Here is a 21,149-nt window from a genome sequence, read left to right on the forward strand (position 1 = left end):
AAACGTTTTAATAACATTCCAAAAACATTCTTGAAAACTTGATACAAAACATTCTAAACAGAATGTTATTTTGGGGTTGAAAAATTATTTTGCGAAAAATGTTTGCCCAAAATATTTTCAATAACGTTTTAAAAACGTTTTCATGACCTTTATATAACCCGACATTTAAATGTTATTAAAAGGTTTTGAAAAAACATTTTAAGAACATTTCTGTGTTTGCTGGGTTCAAATATTTTAACATATTGTTATTTTTACTTAAAAGTATTGACACAATATTTGGCAAAAATGTTTGCAAAAATATTTTACAATAACATTTTTTGAAAACATTTAAAAATATTGTTGTAGTGTGTTTTCATACAAAACGTTTTAAAACGTTATCATGACCTTTAAATAACCCGACATTTTAATGTTATTAAAACGTTTTTACCTAAACCAAAAATAGTGTTAAAAATGTCGAATACGTCACTAAGTGATACGGCCAACGACTTGTTTATCAATGAGCTCTGCAGAGGACAACATAGCCGATAGGGCCTTGGTTTTTACTAAATCAGGCAAGTGTAGACCAAATGGCCAAGAAAGAATACAGAAATGTCTTGTCCTCCATGGTGAAAGAGGTGTCAGCGGAAGAGATGTTGATCCCTGTATAGATTGGCCCAACAAGGTAGATAGCTAGGCTACGAAACACTACCTACTAGATCCCATCTGATTACTAGTTTGGTCCACAGATCCCACATTTGGCGGTGATGGTAGATCCCCATTTGCCTGTGATAGTATATCTCCATATAGAAGTCTCTTGCTTAGCTATGCTCTAGTATGGGTTCTAACTGATGCTATTGGATGGAGAAGCAGAAAATCCTTTTGATGTCATGACAGAATCTGCAGCTTGAGAAGGAGGGTTCCCGGTACCAAAACGCTCAACACACCGCCGCCGCCCGTCCAGTAGACTGAAAGAACTGACAACAGGATGAGCCTAGGATGTAGTATAACCTGGGTTTGATAGTCCTAACACCATCAAGTTTGTGCACGTTCTAAAAATAACGTGGTTGCAGTTCAAACGGCCTCAGCCAGTCTTGGTTTTCAATGAGTTTACAATACTAATGTGAATGCACTAGTTTTGTTCATGGATCTTATTATAACAAACAAGTATAGATAATAACTTTGTTCTTCAACAATGACTAACTAATTACAAAATATAATGGTTCTCATCTCTCCTATCATCAGAATGCATGGACTGCTATCCACATGGCGGCTGGCTATGATCACACTGGTACATGTGAGATTCTGTTGAAACACAATGCCAATGTGAATGGTTACATTTATTCATAGATCTTAGTGTTACAAACTAGTATGGATAACATCACTATGTTCTTATGGATTATCGTTAGAATTGATATGCAAGATTATGACTCGTCTCTTTAATCAGCAATGGTTAATTAATAACTAAATGTAACGGTTCTCTTCTCCTATTATCAGTATGGAGAGACTGCTCTCCACGTGGCAGCTTACAATGGTCACACTGGTACATGTGAGATTCTACTGATGTACAATGCCAATGTGAATGCATTTAACCAGGTTAGTTTTATTCGTAGATCTTATTTATACAACTTATATAGTATAGATAACCTAACTGTGTTCACTATTCAATCAGCAATGGCTAACTATCATCTAGTTTTATTGATGGATTTTAGTTTTACAAACATAGTATAGGTAAAACTTTGTTCTTAAATTTTGTGTATTACCATTAGAATTGATATGCAAGAAATTATGAATCATCTTTTTAATCAGCAATGACTAACAACGAATTACTACATGTAACGTTTCTCATCTCTCCTATCACCAGGATGGATGGACTGCTCTCCACGTGGCGGCTCGGTGTGGTCACAGTGGTACATGTGAGATTCTATTGAAGTACAATGCCAACGTGAATGCACTTAACCAGGTTATACAAGATTATGAATCCGTCTTTTCAGTCAGCAATAACTAATTACTAAATGTAATGGCTTTCATCTCTCCTATCTATTTGTGTATATTCTATTTGTATATATAAATTGATAATTAATAGTAGAGAGGCCACACCTGTCTATCTGCTCTAGTTACGGTATTCGTGCATCATTTTTAGACAAAGATGCCAGCCGGGTTAAAAATTAACCTTTAGAGTCTCATCTTCTTGATTAACCCGCGGCTGGCATTTCTGAAAAGTGCCGTGAGCTGAGATATCTGGGTTTAAAAATGCAGTTTTGTGATTCCCCCCCCCCCTCCCTTTTTTTTAAAACCAAAAATGACAATTATTAAAACAGATATAACATAGAAAGTAAATATAGTATGAACTTCATATTTGCTGTTGAGAATACATGTCACATGTGTATTCAATATTTGTTAACAAAAACAATCGCCTGTATATTTTGATGCAATGTTTTGGGTGAAATGCATTATTTTGATGATTTTGTTCACTTTTGACCAAAAAAAGTTAATTTTACATGGTACAAAATGGAATTAAAAACAAATTGAAATAAACCAAAAGTTTACCAATGTATATGAATGTGTACAGTTTATGAATGTGTACATCAGCAACAAAATCAATCAGGACAACTTCCTGAAACCAAATGTTTTTGAACTATGACCTTTCGAAGGTCAACATAAAATGAGAGTTTTTGGCAGTTTTACCAAAATCGACTGAAAAATAGCGGGAAATGAGGTCTTGCAACTATCCTGAAATTTTAGTACTAGTTCATATAAATAATATTAGTTCCAATAAAAACTGGAGTATAGCAAGTAAACAATAAAAATTTTGGGGAAAAAATTTAGCCAAATAAATTGTAATTTTTCAGCCCAAAACAAGTATGTTTTAACCAAAATTTTGCTTCAATATGGTATGATGTAATATTTTTGTTCACCGATATAAAATATTCATATTCATTAAGGTTGCAGTCAATTTTCTTTTGAAGTTATGGCGACTTTAGGATTTCATATTTTAGGGTGAAAATTGGGGGAAAGTCACACAAAAAAATTTAACCAACAATTCTCAGTTCACGTCACTTTTCAGAAATACCAGCCGGGTTAAACAGATAGAGGAGACTCTAACGATTAATTCTAACCCTGCTGGCACCTTTGTCCAAAAATGATGCACGGGACCCTATGTAGCCAGAAAGTGGCCTCTCTACTATGAAATCTGGTCAACTGAACTTACTATTTTAACTGGTGTTGTTTCATCCTATCCTGGATGATTCCTCAAGCCATCTGATTTCTCGGCGGTGATTGACCGGTGACGGCTCTGTGACCCCCTCACGGGTCACTGACTAATCATAGCGGAGAGGAAGCATCCAGGATTATGTGAAACGTCGCCAGTTAAAATAGTAAGTTCAGTTGACCAGATTTTAATTATCAATTTGATATCTCTCCCATCATCAGAATGGATGGACTGCTCTCCACGTGGCAGCTTGCAATAGTCACCGTGATACATGTGAGATTCTATTGAAGTACAATGCCAATGTGAATGCACTTGAAAAGGTTAGTTTTATTCATGGATCTTAGTTGTACAACATAGTATATATAGATAACATCGTATTTTCAATCAGCAATGACTAATTAATAAATGTAACGGTTCTCATCTCTCCTATCATCAGGATGGATGGACTGCTCTCCACATGGCAGCTTGCAATGGTCACAATGGTACATGTGAGATTCTAATCAAACACAATGCCAATGTGAATGCGCTTAACCAGGTTAGTTTTATTCATGGATCTTATTGTTACAAACTACATGTAGTATGATATTCTTTATTACCATTAGAATTGATATGCATGATTATAAATCCGTCTTTTCAATCAGCAATGACTAATGACTAACTAATTACTAAATGCCACGGTTCCCATTTCTCCTATTATTAGGATGGATGGTCTGCTCTCCACATGGCGGCTCGCTATGATCATAGTGATACATGTGAGATTCTATTGAAGTATAATGCCAACGTGAATGCACTTAACCAGGTTAGTTTTACTCATGGATATTCGTTGTACAACATACAGCTAGTCTCAGTTGAAAATTTTGTGACGGCAAAAGAAGTAGTTGTGTTTCCGTTCAGATTTCGTTGGAGACCGCAACCCTCATTTCTTTGACGTTTTCATACTGTGCGAAGCCGTCTTTAGTCGTTTTGAGGTCGTCACAATTTCGTTGGTAGTCGTTGTCAACGACCATTGACGAAAAAACAACGGCAAGTGACGTAACATCTCGAAACCTGACTACACATTGTGGCAAGTAACGAAATTGTAACGATCTTTAAGGCACACTATGACGAATAGGTGTGAACGGCAAGCGACGTTTAGCAGCGAATTGTAATTTTGAATTTACCGTCACTCATCGTGTGTTGCCGTTAGTTGTCGCTGACGAATCCGTTAAGGCCCGGTCACACTATGACGGACGATAAGCAACGAAAGGTGACGAACGTGAAAATCACAAAATGTTGACGGCAAAGCGACGACAAAAAGAGGAAAAACAAGATTCGGTGCCGAGTGGGAACGACCATTAGCGACAACACGACGGCAAGGGACGAAAGGCTGCGGCAGAAAACGGAGACTAGCGACCAAATCCGGACGTTGTCTGGGCGATGAGAGCCCGACAACAAGCAACGAGGTCAGACGGCTGGCAGCGGATTTGCTTGCGGCAAGGAACGGCAGCTGACGGTGGATTGCGGTGATGATGAAGTGACTCAGCAGCCGACATCAAAGCCTGTGTGTGTGCGGGTCGTATAGTCCCCTTGGCGTTCCCACTCTTCACAACGTTCTGATCAAATATCAATATCAATAATAATCAAAAATATTAACATCAATATCAACAATAATCAAAAATAGTAAAATCAATATCAATAATAATCCAAACTATTAATATCTATTTCAATAATAATCAAAAATATCAACATCAATATCAATAGTAATCAAAATATTACACATATCAATAATAATAATAAAAATTATATAAATATCAATAATAATCAATAATATTAATAGCATTATTAATAATAATCTAAACTATTAATATCTATATCAATAATAATCAAAAATATTAATATCGATATCAATAATAATAAAAATATTACACATATCAATAATATTCAAAATATTACACATATCAATAATAATCAAATCTATTAATATCTTTATCAATAATAATCAAAAATATTACCATCAATATACTAAATAATCAAAAATATTACACATATTAATAATAATATAAAAAACCAATATAAATATCAATAATAATTAAAAATAGTAAAAGCAATATTAATAATAATCTAAACTATTAATATCTATATCAATAATAATCAAAAATATTAATATCGATATCAATAATAATAAAAAATATTACACATATCAATAATATTCAAAAATATTACACATATCAATAATAATCAAATCTATTAATATCTTTATCAATAATAATCAAAAATATTACCATCAATATACTAAATAATCAAAAATATTACACATATCAATAATAATATAAAAAACCAATATAAATATCAATAATAATTAAAAATAGTAAAATCAATATAAATAATAATCAAAATTTTAATATCTATATCAATAATAATCAAAAATATCAAAGATATTAATATCAATATAAATTTGGCCTATTATAATCAAAGATATTAATATCAATAATAATAAAAAAATATTACACATATCAAAAATAATCAAAACAATTAATATAAGTATCAATAGGAATCAAAATATGAAAATCAATATTAATAATAATCCAAACTATTATATCAATATCAATAAATCAATAATGATCAAAAATATTATCATCAATATCAATAATAATAAAAAATGTTAATATCAGTATCAATAATAATCAAAAATATTAACATCAATATCAATAACAATATCAATAATAATCAGAAATATTAATATTTTTGATTATTATTGATATTATTTTCTTTTTATATGAACTTTAAAATTGCATCGTGCCGGGTAGTCTATTGAAATCGAGGTGACGTTTACCAACGACGACCAACGAAATTGTGACGACCTCAAAACGACTAGACACGGCTTCGCACGGCATGGAAACGTCAAAGAAATGAGGGTTGCGGTCTCCAACGAAATCTGAACGGAATCACAACTGATTCCTTTACCGTCACAAAATTTTCAACATGTTGAAAATTTGCCGACGAACGCGACGAATAACTGCGGCCGTCTGCGGTCGCTAACGATTCGTCAGCGACAACTAACGGCAGCACACGGTGAGTGACGGTAAATTCAAAATTGCAATTCGCAGCTTAAAGGCCCGGTCACACTATGACGGACGATAAGCAACGAAAGGTGACGAACGTGAAAATCACAAAATGTTGACGGCAAAGCGACGACAAAAAGAGGAAAAACAAGATTCGCTGACGAGTGGGAACGACCTTTAGCGACAACACGACGGCAAGGGACGAAAGGCTGCGGCAGGAAACGGAGACTAGCGACCAAAACCGGACGTTGTCTGGGCGGTGAGTGACGAAGTCTCGACGGAGCCCGACAACAAGCAACGAGGTCAGACGGCTGGCAGCGGATTTGCTTGCGGCAAGGAACGGCAGCTGACGGTGGATTGCGGTGATGATGACGTGACTCAGCAGCCGACATCAAAGCCTGTGTGTGTGCGGGTCGTATACTGCCCCCCTATGGCAAAAGGGCGTTCCCACTCTTCACAACGTTCTGATCATCCACTCAAAAATATTAATATCAATAATAATCAAAAATATTAACATCAATATCAACAATAATCAAAAATGGTAAAATCGATATCAATAATAATCCAAACTATTAATATCTATATCAATAATAATCAGGATTATTAACATCAATATCAATAATAATCAAAAATATTACACATATCAATAATAATCAAAAATAGTAAAAATTAATATCAATAATAATCCAAACTATTAATATCTATATCAATAATATATTAATAATAAAATATTAACATCAATATCAATTATTATAATCAAAGATATTAATATCAATATCAATAATAATAACAAATACTACACATATCAAAAATAATCAAAACAATTAATATAAATATCAATAGGAATCAAAATATTAAAATCAATATTAATAATAATCCAAACTATTATAGCAATATCAATATATCAATAATTATCAAAATATTATCATCAATATCAATAATAATAAAAATGTTAATATCAGTATCAATAATAATCACAAATATTAACATCAATATCAATAACAATATCAATAATAATCAGAAATATTAATATTTTTGATTATTATTGATATTATTTTCTTTTTATATGAACTTTAAAATTGCATCGTGCCGGGTAGTCTATTGAACTGAACTGGCTTCGCACGGTATGGAAACGTCAAAGAAATGAGGGTTGCGGTCTCCAACGAAATTTGAACGGAATCACAACTACCTTTTTGTTGTCACAAAATTTTCAACATGTTGAAAATTTCCCGACGAATAATTTCGGCCGTCTGCGGTCGCTGACGGATTCGTCAGCGACAACTAACGGCAACCCAAGATGAGTGGCGGTAAATTCAAAATTGCAATTCGCAGCTTAACGTCGCTTGCCGTTCACCCCTATTCGTCACAGTGTGACCGGGCCTTAACATCGCTTGCCGTTCATCACTATTCGTCATAATGTGACCGGGCCTTTAGCGACTGCTGACGGCCGAAATTATTCGTCGTGTCCGTCGGCAAATTTTCAACATGTTGAAAATTTTGTGACGGCAAAAGAAGTAGTTGTGATTCCGTTCAGATATCGTTGGAGACCGCAACCCTCATTTCTTTGACGTTTCCATACCGTGCGAATCCGTCTTTAGTTGTTTTGAGGTCGTCACAATTTCGTTGGTAGTCGTTGTCAACGACCATTGACGAAAAAACAACGGCAAGTGACGTCACATCTCGAACCCTGACGACACATTGTGGCAAGTAACGAAATTGTAACGATCTTGGTGCGACAGTGACTTGCGAATTTTGTCCGGATGGTGACGGATGTTGACTGTTGATGGCGGGTCGTTTGTGAGTACCTGCGGCATTGAAACGGTGGTCTGCGGTGGGTTACGATTTTGAAACGATGGTCCACGATTTTAAACTTTTTGTGCGATTTTTGACATTTTTTGACGTCAGTTCGATTTCAATAGACTGTCCGGCACGATGCAATTTTGAAGTTCATATAAAAAGAAATATCAATAATAATCAAAAATATTAATATTTTTGATTATTATTGATATTGATATTGATATTGATGTTAATATTTTTGATTATTATTGATACTGATATTTTATTATAATTGATATTGATGTTAATATTTATGATTATTATTGATGCTGATACTTATATTTTTGATTATTATATTCATATTTATATTCATATTGTTTTATTTAAATAAAAAACATTATATTACATTACGTCAAAAAATATACAAACACGATACATATGGAGGAAAAGGCTGGAAGACCAAAAAGGCCTGAAAGTTAGCCTTTCCCTAAAATCAAATGAAATTAGCACAAAAAAAGCAACTTTAGCAAACATAACCATAAGACAAGACAAGGGACGGGGCCGTGCTCACGAAAAGATTAAGTATATTGAGAAATAAGGTTTTTTTTTTAAATTCATTGCGGAAATGTTTGACAGATTTTGAAGTTTTTCAGATTTTTATCTAAAGAATTCCAAAGAATGGGACCTCTTGTACATATGGCATGATCAGAAAACACTTTCTTATTTTTGGTTAAATTTAGGTCATTTACATATCTTGTCTTATAGTCGTCTATGTCAGAACGTTTGGTAAAATAATTATCAAATGAACAGGGCAGCTCATTTATGGAGTACCGATACCGGTACAGGAATGTACCTAATTCCAGTGTGTACATATCTTCAACCTTTAATGGTTATAATTAGCAAACAATGGCGTTGTGTGATCTCTATAGTGACCGTTTGCCACAGTTCTTATAGCCCATTTGTGAATTGTTACAATGTTATTTAAGTAAGCTTTACATGTATTTCCCCATAAAAGTATTCCATAATTCAAGTAAGGCAATATTAATGTACAATAAAGTGTATATAAAATACGATTTGGAACAAAATGTTTCAATTTATTAATGATACCAACATTTCTTGATATAGTTTAGATTTCCAAGTGAGACATTATTGATATTATATCTTGGTGTAGATTATTCATCCAGTAGTTCAAAACATTAGTTTGTAAATTAAATCTAATACTGGAACTAATTTGCAACTCACTTTGCTACGTTGCGTCCGAAAACATCTGACGTCATCACAACATCTTCAATCAGATGCCTGACGAAGTCCGATGTTTTCGGACGCAACGTAGCAAAGTGAGTTGCAAATTAGTTCCAGTATTAGATTTAATTTACAAACTAATATTATTGATATTGATGATAATATCTATGATTATTATTCATATATTGATGTTAATATTTTTGATTATTATTAATATTGATGTACTAGTTTGGATTATTATCAAGTTGATATTGATTTTAATATTTTGATTATTATTGATATTTATATTAGTTTTTTTTTATTATTATTGACATTAATAGTTTAGATTATTATTGATATTGATTTTACTATTTTTGATTATTATTGATATTGATATTTTTTTAATTATTATTATTGATATGTGTAATATTTTTGATTATTATTGATATGGATGTTAATATTTTTGATTATTATTGATATAGATATTAATAGTTTGGATTATTATTGATATTGATTTTAATATTTTTGATAATTGTTGATATTGATGTTAATATTTTTGATTATTATTGATATTTTTGAGTGGATGACCAGAACAAGAATGAAGAGTGGGAACGCCAAAGTGGACTATACGACCCGCACACACACAAGCTTTGATGTCGGCCGCTGAGTCACGTTATCATCGCCGCAATCCACCGTCAGTTGCCGCCCAGACAACGTCCGATTTTGGTCGCTAGTCTCCGTTTCCTGCCGCAGCCTTGAAATTGCCGTCATGTTGTCGTTGAAGGTCGTACCCATTTGTCAGCGAATCTTGTTTTTCCTCTTTTTGCCGTCGCTTTGCCGTCAACATTTTGTGATTTCCACGTTCGTCACCTTTCGTTGGTTATCTGCCATCAATAGTGTGACCGGGCCTGAACGATGATGTAAGCATCATGTCACAACAATATTTTGTAATTGCCAAAGAGGGCGCCTTTCACTTGGATATTTTTTAGACAGGCTGTAGTTTAGATCCATGTAGTGTAGACTCTGAGTACAAGACTCAGGGTCTTAGATTGCTATGTACTACCAATTCTGAAATATGGTTGCGAGAGCCGGTTGCTGGTCTCAAAGGCAATGGAAGATCGATTACAAGTATCTGAAATATGGATCCTCAGGCGAATGTTGAGATCCCTAGGACAAGTCGCACCACAAATGAAACAGTATTACATAGAGCTGGCAGTCAACGGATGCTCCTGAAGAAGATCCAGAAACTGCAACTTGCTTTCCTATAGTCAGTCTACTCTGAAGTACAAAGTACCGACGCATACGTACGCATTGTGCCGACTTTGAAGGCACGCATACCTGCAGCAGAGACGCGTCACTACGAACTGATTACACGCTGTATACGCGCGCGTGGCACTTTGTACTCTAGGGAGGACAAACTGGAGGCCGCTGTATGAGGAAAGATGATCTAGAGTGTTTGTTTCTTACGGGGAAGATTAATGGAAGGAGAGACAGAGGGCACCAGAGCCCGGACCGGTGTGGATAACATCAAGCTGTTGAGAGTGGCAAAGAACAGGATGGATTGGCATTCCATGGTCGCCCACGTCACTGGCACATAGAGAGAGACAGTAGTATACACCGATCCGAGAAGCGTTTACTGTATTTGGCCCTCTATTGACGGAACCACAGGTGTACCAGTGCGGGAGATTTAATTTGTTCAATCAATTCATGATCGTGTATTGAAAATCACTGTTGTGTACAATTCTGTATAGCATACTAAAAAGTAATGGATGGAACCCCCGACCTTGGTACACCGCAGTTTTACGTCGGGGACACCGCAGTAATGGCCTAGTCGGATTGGTGTATAGATAGCATAAACTTACTATTACCATTAGAATTAATAATAGCAAGATTATGAATCATCTTTTCAATCAGCAATGACTAACTAATCAAATGTAATGGTTCTCATTCCTTCTATCATAAGAATGGATGGACTGCTCTCCACATGGCGGCTCGTTATGATCACACTGGTACATGTGAGATTCTATTGAAGTACAATGCCAATGTGAATGCTGTTGAAAAGGTTAGTTTCATTCAAGGATCATAGTTAGATAATAAACTTGTTTTTAGCCGCTGTCGTGTATCTACCGTCTCATATAACACAGGCAACATCATCATTATAAGTAAAACAACGGGGCGAAGCCCAGATGTTTTACGCCAAAAATAAAAAAATGTCGCCTGTGTTATAGATGCACGACAGCGGCTAAAATCAGTATCTTTATTCTCATTCTTAAACACTTCAATTCAAATATAAATACTAATAATATACCAAATTTTAACCAAGGAACTACCTTGAGCTTATATTCGATCAGTCCCGTTATAACTGCGCGCCTCCGATTGGTTCAAATAGCGTGTACGCGTATTGCGTCGAGCTTCACGCGCTGAAGCGTGTTATATTGTGTCATATCACGAAGTTAGGAACCAATAAGATTGTATGAACTTTCTCAACTTTTAAGCAACTTAACTTAACTTTAACTTTAATCTATCTAGGCAGTCTTTTCCGAGGCGCTATACAAAACAGAAACAAAAACGACATAAGAAAATTAAAACATGAACAATACCTGAAACCAACAAGAAGCATATTTAGCAAAAAATACATTATGAAATGGAACATTATGTGAAATCTAAAGCATAATGGAAAAGTAACTTAAAAACACATTAGATATCATATGCAGATTGGAACAAACATGCTTTTAAACTTCCACATGGCGGCTTACAATAGTCACAGTGGTACATGCGAGATTCTATTGAAGTACAATGCTGATGTAAATGCAACTAAACAGGTTGGTTTTATTCATGGATCTTAATTTTACAAATAAGTGTGAATCACTATTAGTATTGACATACAAGATTATGAATCATTTTAATCAAGTAATTACTAAACTAAATGTTCTCATCTCTCCTATCATCAGTATGGATGGACTGCTTTCCACATGGTCATTGCATATTACAACACTGAAAACGTAAAATTGGTCAGTATGACTAACTTTACGTTAGTCCAGATGATGCCCATTTTGACTAACTTAATGTTAGTCAAGCAGACATGACTACAATTCGTGACTACCTTTGCATCGTCGTTCAAGCAGGACTAACTTGCTTCAAGCAGGCTCGACTAATGAGTTTGACTAGCTTGGACATTAGTCATGCACGCATGACTAATCTAGGCTAGTCGCATGACTAGTAAACGAGTATAACTTTTAGTTAGTCTAGATGGTGCCCATTTTGACTAACCTAACGTTGGTCAAGCAGTTCTAAGTTAGTCAGGCAGCTGCTTGACTAGCTTGTTTGACAAATGTGGCAATTTATCTTGTCTGGTGGGATTTATTCTCATAGTTCTGTGTTTTGGAACTCATCCACTGTAACGACAAGGCATATGAAAAGGTTTGACTACAAAAACAATTCTCTTATGAATGCATCTACGCACAGTTTCCACCTCGATACACCCGAGCACACAGAAATTTCCAAGCACAGTGAGTCTAGACTCTACGCAGACTGTGTTTTACTATACGGTTGAGTGCATAGCATCATAAGAGCTGTGTGAGATCTAGTGGAAAATAGAAATCTGTGATTGGTTTTTGTCAAAACTTCAAGTGTTCCCTTCATCCAATCAGAATTTTTTTATATCGAACGAAAGCTAACACTTCCCCCTAAAACACTTTTTCTCATTACGTGGACAGATATTACGCAATTCAATGTTTATAGCAAGGCGAATGTGGTAAATCTGTTGAAAACGACCTATCCCAGTACAATTTTTGAACAAAATGTAGGTTTAAAAACCTCAGGTGTTCCTTACAATATTTCATCCATTCGATGAAGTTCTATGTGGATGTGAGGAGTTTCTTTGCTCTCTTTTCTATGCAAGTGGAGTTTGCATTGGGCAAGTAAAGATGCTCAGATGATTTTTGTTCAGGCAACTCAAAGATGAACAAGGAGTTGACAAACTGCCACCGACTCAAGTACCATGGATTGAACATATACGCCATGCCCATGTCCAGGCTAATATCTGGCGCCGGGATATGTATATAATATTAAACCCAACTTGTCTTATGTTGCTCTAGCTCCGGTCTCATTGCTACTGCTCATCAGGTGTAACTGTGAGAAATCAAAGTGTTCATTAAGGTGCTCATGCAGGAAAAACAGTGTGGTCTGTACCGAACTTTGCAAATGTGTTGGGCAAGACGACAGCTGTCTGAACATTACACCACCATCGATTGACGAAGATCTAGAAGATCATTGAAACAATGACAATTAGGAACAATTAATCAGTAACGTTGACACCCCCTGTTTCATACATTACATTACATAGCATTCAAAAAATATACTTTTTATATATCCCAGGAGGCGCAATGCGCGTACAAAAACATGATAAATACAATTCAAAGAACAAGATAATAATGGATAGCAAATAATTAAACAATGAGATGAGTTTTACCATACTTGTTACAAATTGGAAGTGAGGTGGACGTTCTAACGGCAGCAGTAAAAAGTGTTCCAATCATAAATATGTTGTTATTATTGGAATATGCCAAAACATATGGTTAGTCATCAAAAGCATGTCCATAGGTTCAAAAGTTATGGCATTTTACATTAAAAAAAGCATTAAATATAGCGACCATCTTGGATTTTTGCTAATTTCCCAACCTAAAGCTAGTCAAGCCAAGCTCGTCTTGACTAACCTAAAGCTAGTCAAGCCGGCTTGACCAACCAGTTCCGGCTTGACTAACATAAAGCTAGTCAAGCCGGCTAGATTAGTTTGTCCGTTCGATATAGTAAACTAGTCGGGCACAACACATATCGTTGGTCAAGTAGCTTGACTAGCTAGTCAAGCCGGATAAAGCTAGTCAAGCCGGCGTGTCTAACTAGTTTAAAGCTAGTCAAGCAGATGCCTGATTAGTTTATGTTTTCAGTGAATAGTTACATTGGTGCATTTGAGATTCTATTGAAGAATAATGCTGATGTAAATGCAATTACACAGGTTTGTTTAATTCGTGGAACTTAATGTTACAAATTAGTGTGAACAGTATTGACATACAAGATCGTTTTTTATCAGTGATGACTAACTAATTACTAAATGATCTAACGGTTCTCATCTTACCTATCATCAGTATGGATGGACTGCTCTCCACTTGGCGGCTCGCAATGGTCACACTAGTGCATGTGAAATTCTATTGAAGTACAAACCCAATGTGAACGCAGTTGAAGAGGTTAGTTTTATTCAAGGATCATAGTGTTACAATTAGATAATAATTAAAGGCATTTTTAAGCCGCTGTCGTGCATCTACCGTCTCATATAACACGAATTACCATTAGAATTGATATGCAAGATTGTGACTCGCCTTTTCAATCAGCAAAGACTAACAACTAATTACTAACTGCAACGGTTCTTATCTCTCCTATCATCAGGATGGATGGACTGCTCTCCACATGGCGGCTCTCAATGATCACAGTGGTACATGTGAGATTCTATTGAAGTACAATGTCAATGTGAATGCTGCTGTAAAGGTTAGTTTCATCCATGGATCGTATTGTTACAAACTAGCATGGATAACTTATCCTTTTGGTCTTGAGAATTATCATTAGAAAGTTACGACCCGTCGATTTTTTCAATCAGTAAAGACTAATAACTAAATGTAACGGTTCTCACCTCTCTATCATCAGGATGGATGGACTGCTCTCCACATGGCGGCTCGCAATAATTACACTGGTACATGTGACATTCTAATGAAAAACAATGCCAGTGTGAATGCACTTGACCAGGTTAGTTAATTCGTGGATCTTATTGTTACAAACTAGTTTGAATAACCTACCTGTGTCCTTACGAATCACTATTAGAACTGATATGCAAGGTTATGAATAAAGACTAACAACTATTTTCTATAAATTGTAACGGTTCTCATCTCTCCTATTATCAGGATGGAGACACTGCTCTCCACATGGCGGCTCTCAATGGTCACAGTGGTACATGTGAGATTCTATTGGAGAACAATGCCAATGTGAACGCACCTGGAGAGGTTAGTTTTATTTTGGATCTGTAATATGTTACAAACTATAGCTAAAATAATAGTTTCTCGATCATGAGAGTATGAATGTTCTGCGTGCACTGCGTAATGTCGCAAGTTTAGTGGAATGACACGATAGCGCAATCGATTGTGCACGCACGATTGTGCACGCAGCGCTACCCAAAGCGTATGTGGTAGGCGTTGTACGCTTGACGCAATTGTCATTGCGTGCCAATTGAGCTCTCATGATCGAGAAAGTATTATTTTATCTATAGCATGCGGATAACATAAACCTTGTTATTGTGTATTACCAATAGAATTGATAAGCAAGACTATGAATCGTATTTTTATTACTAACGGTTCTCATCTCCTATTATCAGGATGGGCTTACTGCTCTCCATATGGCAGCTCTCAATGGTCACACTGGTACATGTGAGATTCTATTGAAGTACAATGCCAATGTGAACGCAGTTGAGAAGGTTAGTTTCATACATGGATCTTTATATTACATAGATAACTTATCTTTGGTTTTTGTGTATTATAATCTACCCAAACCGTTTTAAAAGATAAGAGGCACCAGAGTTGAACAATGTCTTTTAACACTTTACAAATTTAAGGGTGGTCTTAACCCTGGAATTATGGAGACTTTTGGGCCTCATAACTGCTAAATTGTTGGTCTAAAGTATATAAAAGTATACATATTTAGAATGGCAAAGATTTGATAAATTCATCTGTGAGGTCAAATTTGGGCCAAAATGTTCATTTTTGGAGAAAATCCAAAACAAATATTAATTTTTAAAAACTAGATAAAAAACATATCCAAAAAGGAGAAAATGGAAATAGGGGAAATGGTAAATTTGTATATATATATCCAAAATGGTACAATAATTATTATAGATGGGCATTTGATCCATGTATTGAGTAGGTTAAATTGAAAGTGAGTAAAAGATGCATAGAAGCAGTTCCACGTTGAGAGATGATACAGTCTAAAGAAGTATAAAAATGTACACCGAAAAGAAGTCTTGTAGAAAGATCAGAGCTAGCGTGGCTAGCCAACTGATAAAGGTGGATATATTAAGATCTAGAGTAAATGTACAAGCAATTTATTTTTATCACGAAAAAGCGTTGTAGAATAAGCGTAAATTAACCGTGTAATGTAAAGAGATTGATAGAGCAGGCACTGGAAAGCGTACGTTATGTGTGGTGAAATTGCACTACCGTGTTATGTAAAAATATACTCGATATGCAAAATAAATTAACTCGGACTCGGATACCGATGCCTCGGATTCGGACTCGGAAAGCCGATGACTCGGACTCGGAAGCCGATGACTCGGACACGGACTTGGATGTCGATGACTCGACTACAACAGTGGTGAAGATCAAGACAAGGAACGTATTTGTTTGATTATGCCATTTTAACAACTGCTATTTTAGAGCAAACAATGTATACAGAGAAAGTGGCGAGCAAAGGAAATATGGCCGAAGCGGGATTCGAACCAGCAACCGCTACTTTGCGAGACCAGTGTTCAGGAAGAGTTACTATGGGAGTAGTTCAGTTGTTTTCGCCTCCGCTCTATCTATCCTTGCTCCGAATGCGTATTTATTTTTGCAACCAACGCCCCGGATGCCACAAACCCTATCCACACACCCTATCCACTCCGCGCCAATGCAATCGTTATGTGCTTTGATATTTTAGGTCCAGTAGGGAGAACGCGTCATCTGGTCCCCCACTCATGAAATCCTGCCCACTGATATTTTATAACTTGTGAAATCTCTCAATATTTTCACGTTTGTGTGCCTGTATGTCTAAAACATGCAGCTAATGTAAAGTTTTTATCACTGCATGTATCCATATACAAAATACAGGGTGAACACTTTATCAATTTGATCTTATCGTTTTGCCATCTACTAGGATGGAGATACGGCACTTCACTTTGCAGCAACACGTAGAGACGCCTTTGCCCTATGCATCTGCTTGATCGAAAATGGCGCAAATGTATCAGCACAGAATCTGGTATGTGTAACGTATGGAAGAAGCCAATTAAAAAAATGATGTAGATGTCTTGCTACCTTTAATACCAGATTCAAATATTTGCTATCCACTTCTATCATGTCTATTAATAATTTTGCTATCGATATTATTACCCTTTATTTCTGGTTCGTACTCTTAGGGACCGATCGTTATTTACGGCAGGGGGGAATGGGTGTTTTCCCAATTTTCTCCATTTAAAATTTAACAATCCCCCCTCCTGGTTCAACTAAAAATTTCAGGTTCCCCCCTAAAGACCACAAAACATTTTGTGTTCCCCCCTAAATTTTCCCATTCCCCCCTGTCATAAATAACGATCGCTCCCTTATGGAAAAGTAATAATTTGGCGGGCATCAACAGAGGTTGATATAGTTATAAATTTGATAATAAGCTATAATAATTAAGCTATAATAATTAGGTGCTGGTCTGACAAATGCATTTCCCATAAAATTTCAGGAAGGTGAAAACCCGATGTTCATGCTTCCGAATTCTGATGTTGATGTCGATGACTCAGTTCACAAAGCCATACAGGTGGACGCTCTTCACAAAGCTATACAGGTAATTAAATCATTTTCTTTCAATACAGTATCAAACAACGCTCTGCAGGGTCTATTGTTCTATTGTTTCCGATTAGAGCGCTGACATATTGGAAAATGTTGCCAATCAATATTCATGAGAGTGTACATTCAACGTCCAGTTTTCGAAATGGGTGACTTGTGCTTGGCAGGTGCGAAATACATCTGACTGGGCTCATTAATTACGTAACGCACAACGGCATTGATGTCATCGAATGGCTGCTTAGTGCTGTTATGTGTTAAGTTTTATAATAATTATTATTACATTTTATTTTCCTTTATTTTCTTTCTCTGTATTTATTCTTTCCAAGGCCTACACTAACTTTATCACTCCCTCGCTATCCTTCTCTCTCTTGCCTTCTTCCCCCTCTTTCTTTTCTTTTTGTCCTCTCTCACTCTCCCTGTCATTCCAATATAAATATGTCCTTATCTTTCAATTATTTTATTTACTTCTCATTATTTCTTTCTCTTCATTTGTCCTCTTTCTCCCTTCCTGTAGGCCCCCCATTCTCCATATCCCTCCTCCACTTTTCCTCCCTCATATTCCCTCTCAAGACTTCTCACAGGGGAGAATCTTCCCCACCCCCTTCCACCGCCGCTATTTCTATGCCAATCTCCTTCTTAAAATAAAAGATAAATGGACACTTGTGAACAAAACCTTTATAGTCCTATACTTATACTTACATGTATACGCAGCGCCTACAATTATAGAATACTATAGAAATGTGAACCTGGCAGCTAATACATTCTGATGTGTAGTCGATCAGCAGGGGCATTCAATTTATTTAAATGAAGCGTCTAAAGTCAGGTGGGTGATAAAATGATTATATCGACAACTAAAGCCTCCATTATAGACTTCAGACCCGCAAAAGCGCACATTTGGAATACGTGAGTACAATGGTACCACTTTACACATGACTGCCTTTACACGTGACTATATTGTGGTCACTTATTTATACTCGCCTGTTGGGTAAAGCGTTAATATGATGCCTGATCAGTGACCAATTTAATGGCGGAACCCATTCGCTGCCCTTTGTTCGAAACAATGGTACCACTTTTATGAATAGCCTGTCGCAATCTCTAATCGGCATCAAAGGAACAAAGCATTACGTAACCTATTTCTTCTCCTTTCTATCTATCCTCCTTGGTATCAAACAATAAATTGAATGGACCAAGATGTGTATACACCCATATAAACACACACCAAAGAGTATCTACCCCCTTAATGAATGACCATTATTCCAAAACGGTTGATCGTATGGCCAATTTGGTATATGCAGTCGAACCAGAATTTCTTTCTGCGTATGACACCTCATTTGTTGCAATGGCACCAATGTCGCAGCGTACATTTAAATGAAAGTAACCCAATATTTGAAAGTTGCAGGGAAATCCTATTGTCTTGTGTTCAGTATCCATGGAAGGAAATGTTTTCGGCTCTCATCGATTATTCTTCTTGTTTCGTGAATATGGAGGAGGTAAAAACATAGGATAATCAATAACAAATGTCATTATTCACATCTGTAGTTAGTCATTGTTTACTTAATCCCATATTAAAACATGACACGATCAATGTTTTCTGTGACCATGAAGGTCTTTGTTGGTAACACCTCCCAATCAGGAATTTTTGAATCTCCAGTTGTAGGCCATATAGGACCTTGATGGCCAAGAAAAATATTGAAATCTTCACAGTTAGCAACCTGGACAACCGATTCTTTTGTTTAGCAAGGCTCACTCAGTCATTTAATGTGGCAATACAAACGATCGAATTTGGTGTTGAAACGAGCTAAATTTTGAGTTACACCTTTTCAATGTAAAATTAATTTTCTCGGCCAAATGAAATGCAATCATTTTCATTTTTTCAGTAAATGTCAGGTCAAATTGTAGTGCTTGATACTTATTTTTTTTTTCAAATCCTAGTGTTAAACTTAGGTGTGAAATTCAGTCATTTTGTGTAAGATTTTCGATTTTGATAGGCTTAAACTCTGCCCGCGAGCCTTTTCTTGGATCAACCTTTTAGCTTTTCAAAGTAATATAGTTCGCTAATGAAGGATTTTTCCCAACTTTCTAACGCACATCACCGTGAGCGATATATCATAGTTTTGTCAGAATTTACGTTTTGATTTCACTATTTTTTCACCGGCTGAAATTTTTCAAAATCAACGCGTGAAATATAAGGCTAATAATACTAGCATTGTGGATCGATATCCCTGGGTTTAATAGGAATACCGGCATGATACAGTGTTGCCAGAACTTCAATATAGCAACGAAATTCCCAGGCCTAATAGCGCTCCTATACTGATCATGTTTATAGCACGATGAGGATATTTCATCATCACGTGAGTGATTCGGACCAATGTGTTGAAATTTGCTTCTCCTCAAAACAACTTTGCCCGAAGGCTTACATGCAATTGGGCAATATTTTAAACCAAACTTTCTTTTACAAAACATTATATTACGCTGTATGTTTTATGATCAAGCAAACTGTTTGGAACACACTTCCAAAGAAATAACCTTCGTAACGCCCCGGCGTAACGCCCCAGACTTTCGTTATTTAAACGCCAGAAATAGATTGTCCTTATTAGAACCATCAGAGATTGTGGCTTATAAGAACCGTTCATTATCATTGTTAACTTAAACAGGTTTTTGTTTTTAAACATCTTTATAAATTGATTGTTTTTATGTTTGTTTGTAAATTTCGTGCTTTACGCGCTTTGAGTTCCTCATCAGAGATTGTGCCTTATAAGAACCATTCATTTTCATTGTTAACTTAAACAGGTTTTTGTTTTTAAACAAAACCTGTTCAAGCAATTATTCAAAATTGCTTGCCTAAAAACAGAATAACTTGGATGTTAATGCTTGACGTAGTGTTTCAATTGTCATGAAGGTGACTGGGTATGGTGCCTTTTGTTTGTGTTTGTTTGAAACTGCTTTTGGAAACCCACCGAAAGTCATAGGCCCTAATGAAGCAGCCAAAACAATACCAGGTTAAACATGGAAGTTTATAAAAACTTATTAAATAACCTTAAGGAAAAAAAAAACATTTGTGGCAACAATAAGCCTTGCATTGAAAGTCATGGTTAAAGTGTGTTGATTACCACACCAAAGTTTCCCTACATACACCCCCACTACCCACCTCACATACCTCTGCACCCACCCCACCCTATAGGCCTACATGTACATGATATTACACAATAATTTATAGCATAGCTATACATTTAGGTATAGCGCTTAATTATGACAAATATGGTTAGGCCTATATATAGGCCTACATGTCAAATTAAA

The 21,149-nt window shown here is 35.9% G+C and overlaps 2 protein-coding genes across 3 annotated transcripts in view; both read left to right on the forward strand.

The window, feature by feature from the left end:
* LOC140170255 (uncharacterized) overlaps window positions 1-21,149 on the forward strand; it is a 77,920-nt gene that overhangs the window by 22,422 nt on the left and 34,349 nt on the right. The gene's annotated exons all lie outside the window — the stretch shown is intronic.
* Window positions 16,540-21,149, forward strand: part of LOC140170495 (uncharacterized) — a 33,660-nt gene continuing 29,050 nt past the window's right edge. Inside the window, exons 1-3 of the mRNA XM_072193853.1 lie at window positions 16,540-16,656; window positions 17,176-17,277; window positions 17,749-17,850. Coding sequence (XP_072049954.1) covers window positions 16,540-16,656; window positions 17,176-17,277; window positions 17,749-17,850 — 321 coding nt within the window. The remainder of the gene's footprint in view (window positions 16,657-17,175; window positions 17,278-17,748; window positions 17,851-21,149) is intronic.

The sequence above is a fragment of the Amphiura filiformis genome, chromosome 14, assembly GCF_039555335.1.
Source record: "Amphiura filiformis chromosome 14, Afil_fr2py, whole genome shotgun sequence".
In the NCBI taxonomy this organism is placed as follows: Eukaryota; Metazoa; Echinodermata; class Ophiuroidea; order Amphilepidida; family Amphiuridae; genus Amphiura; species Amphiura filiformis.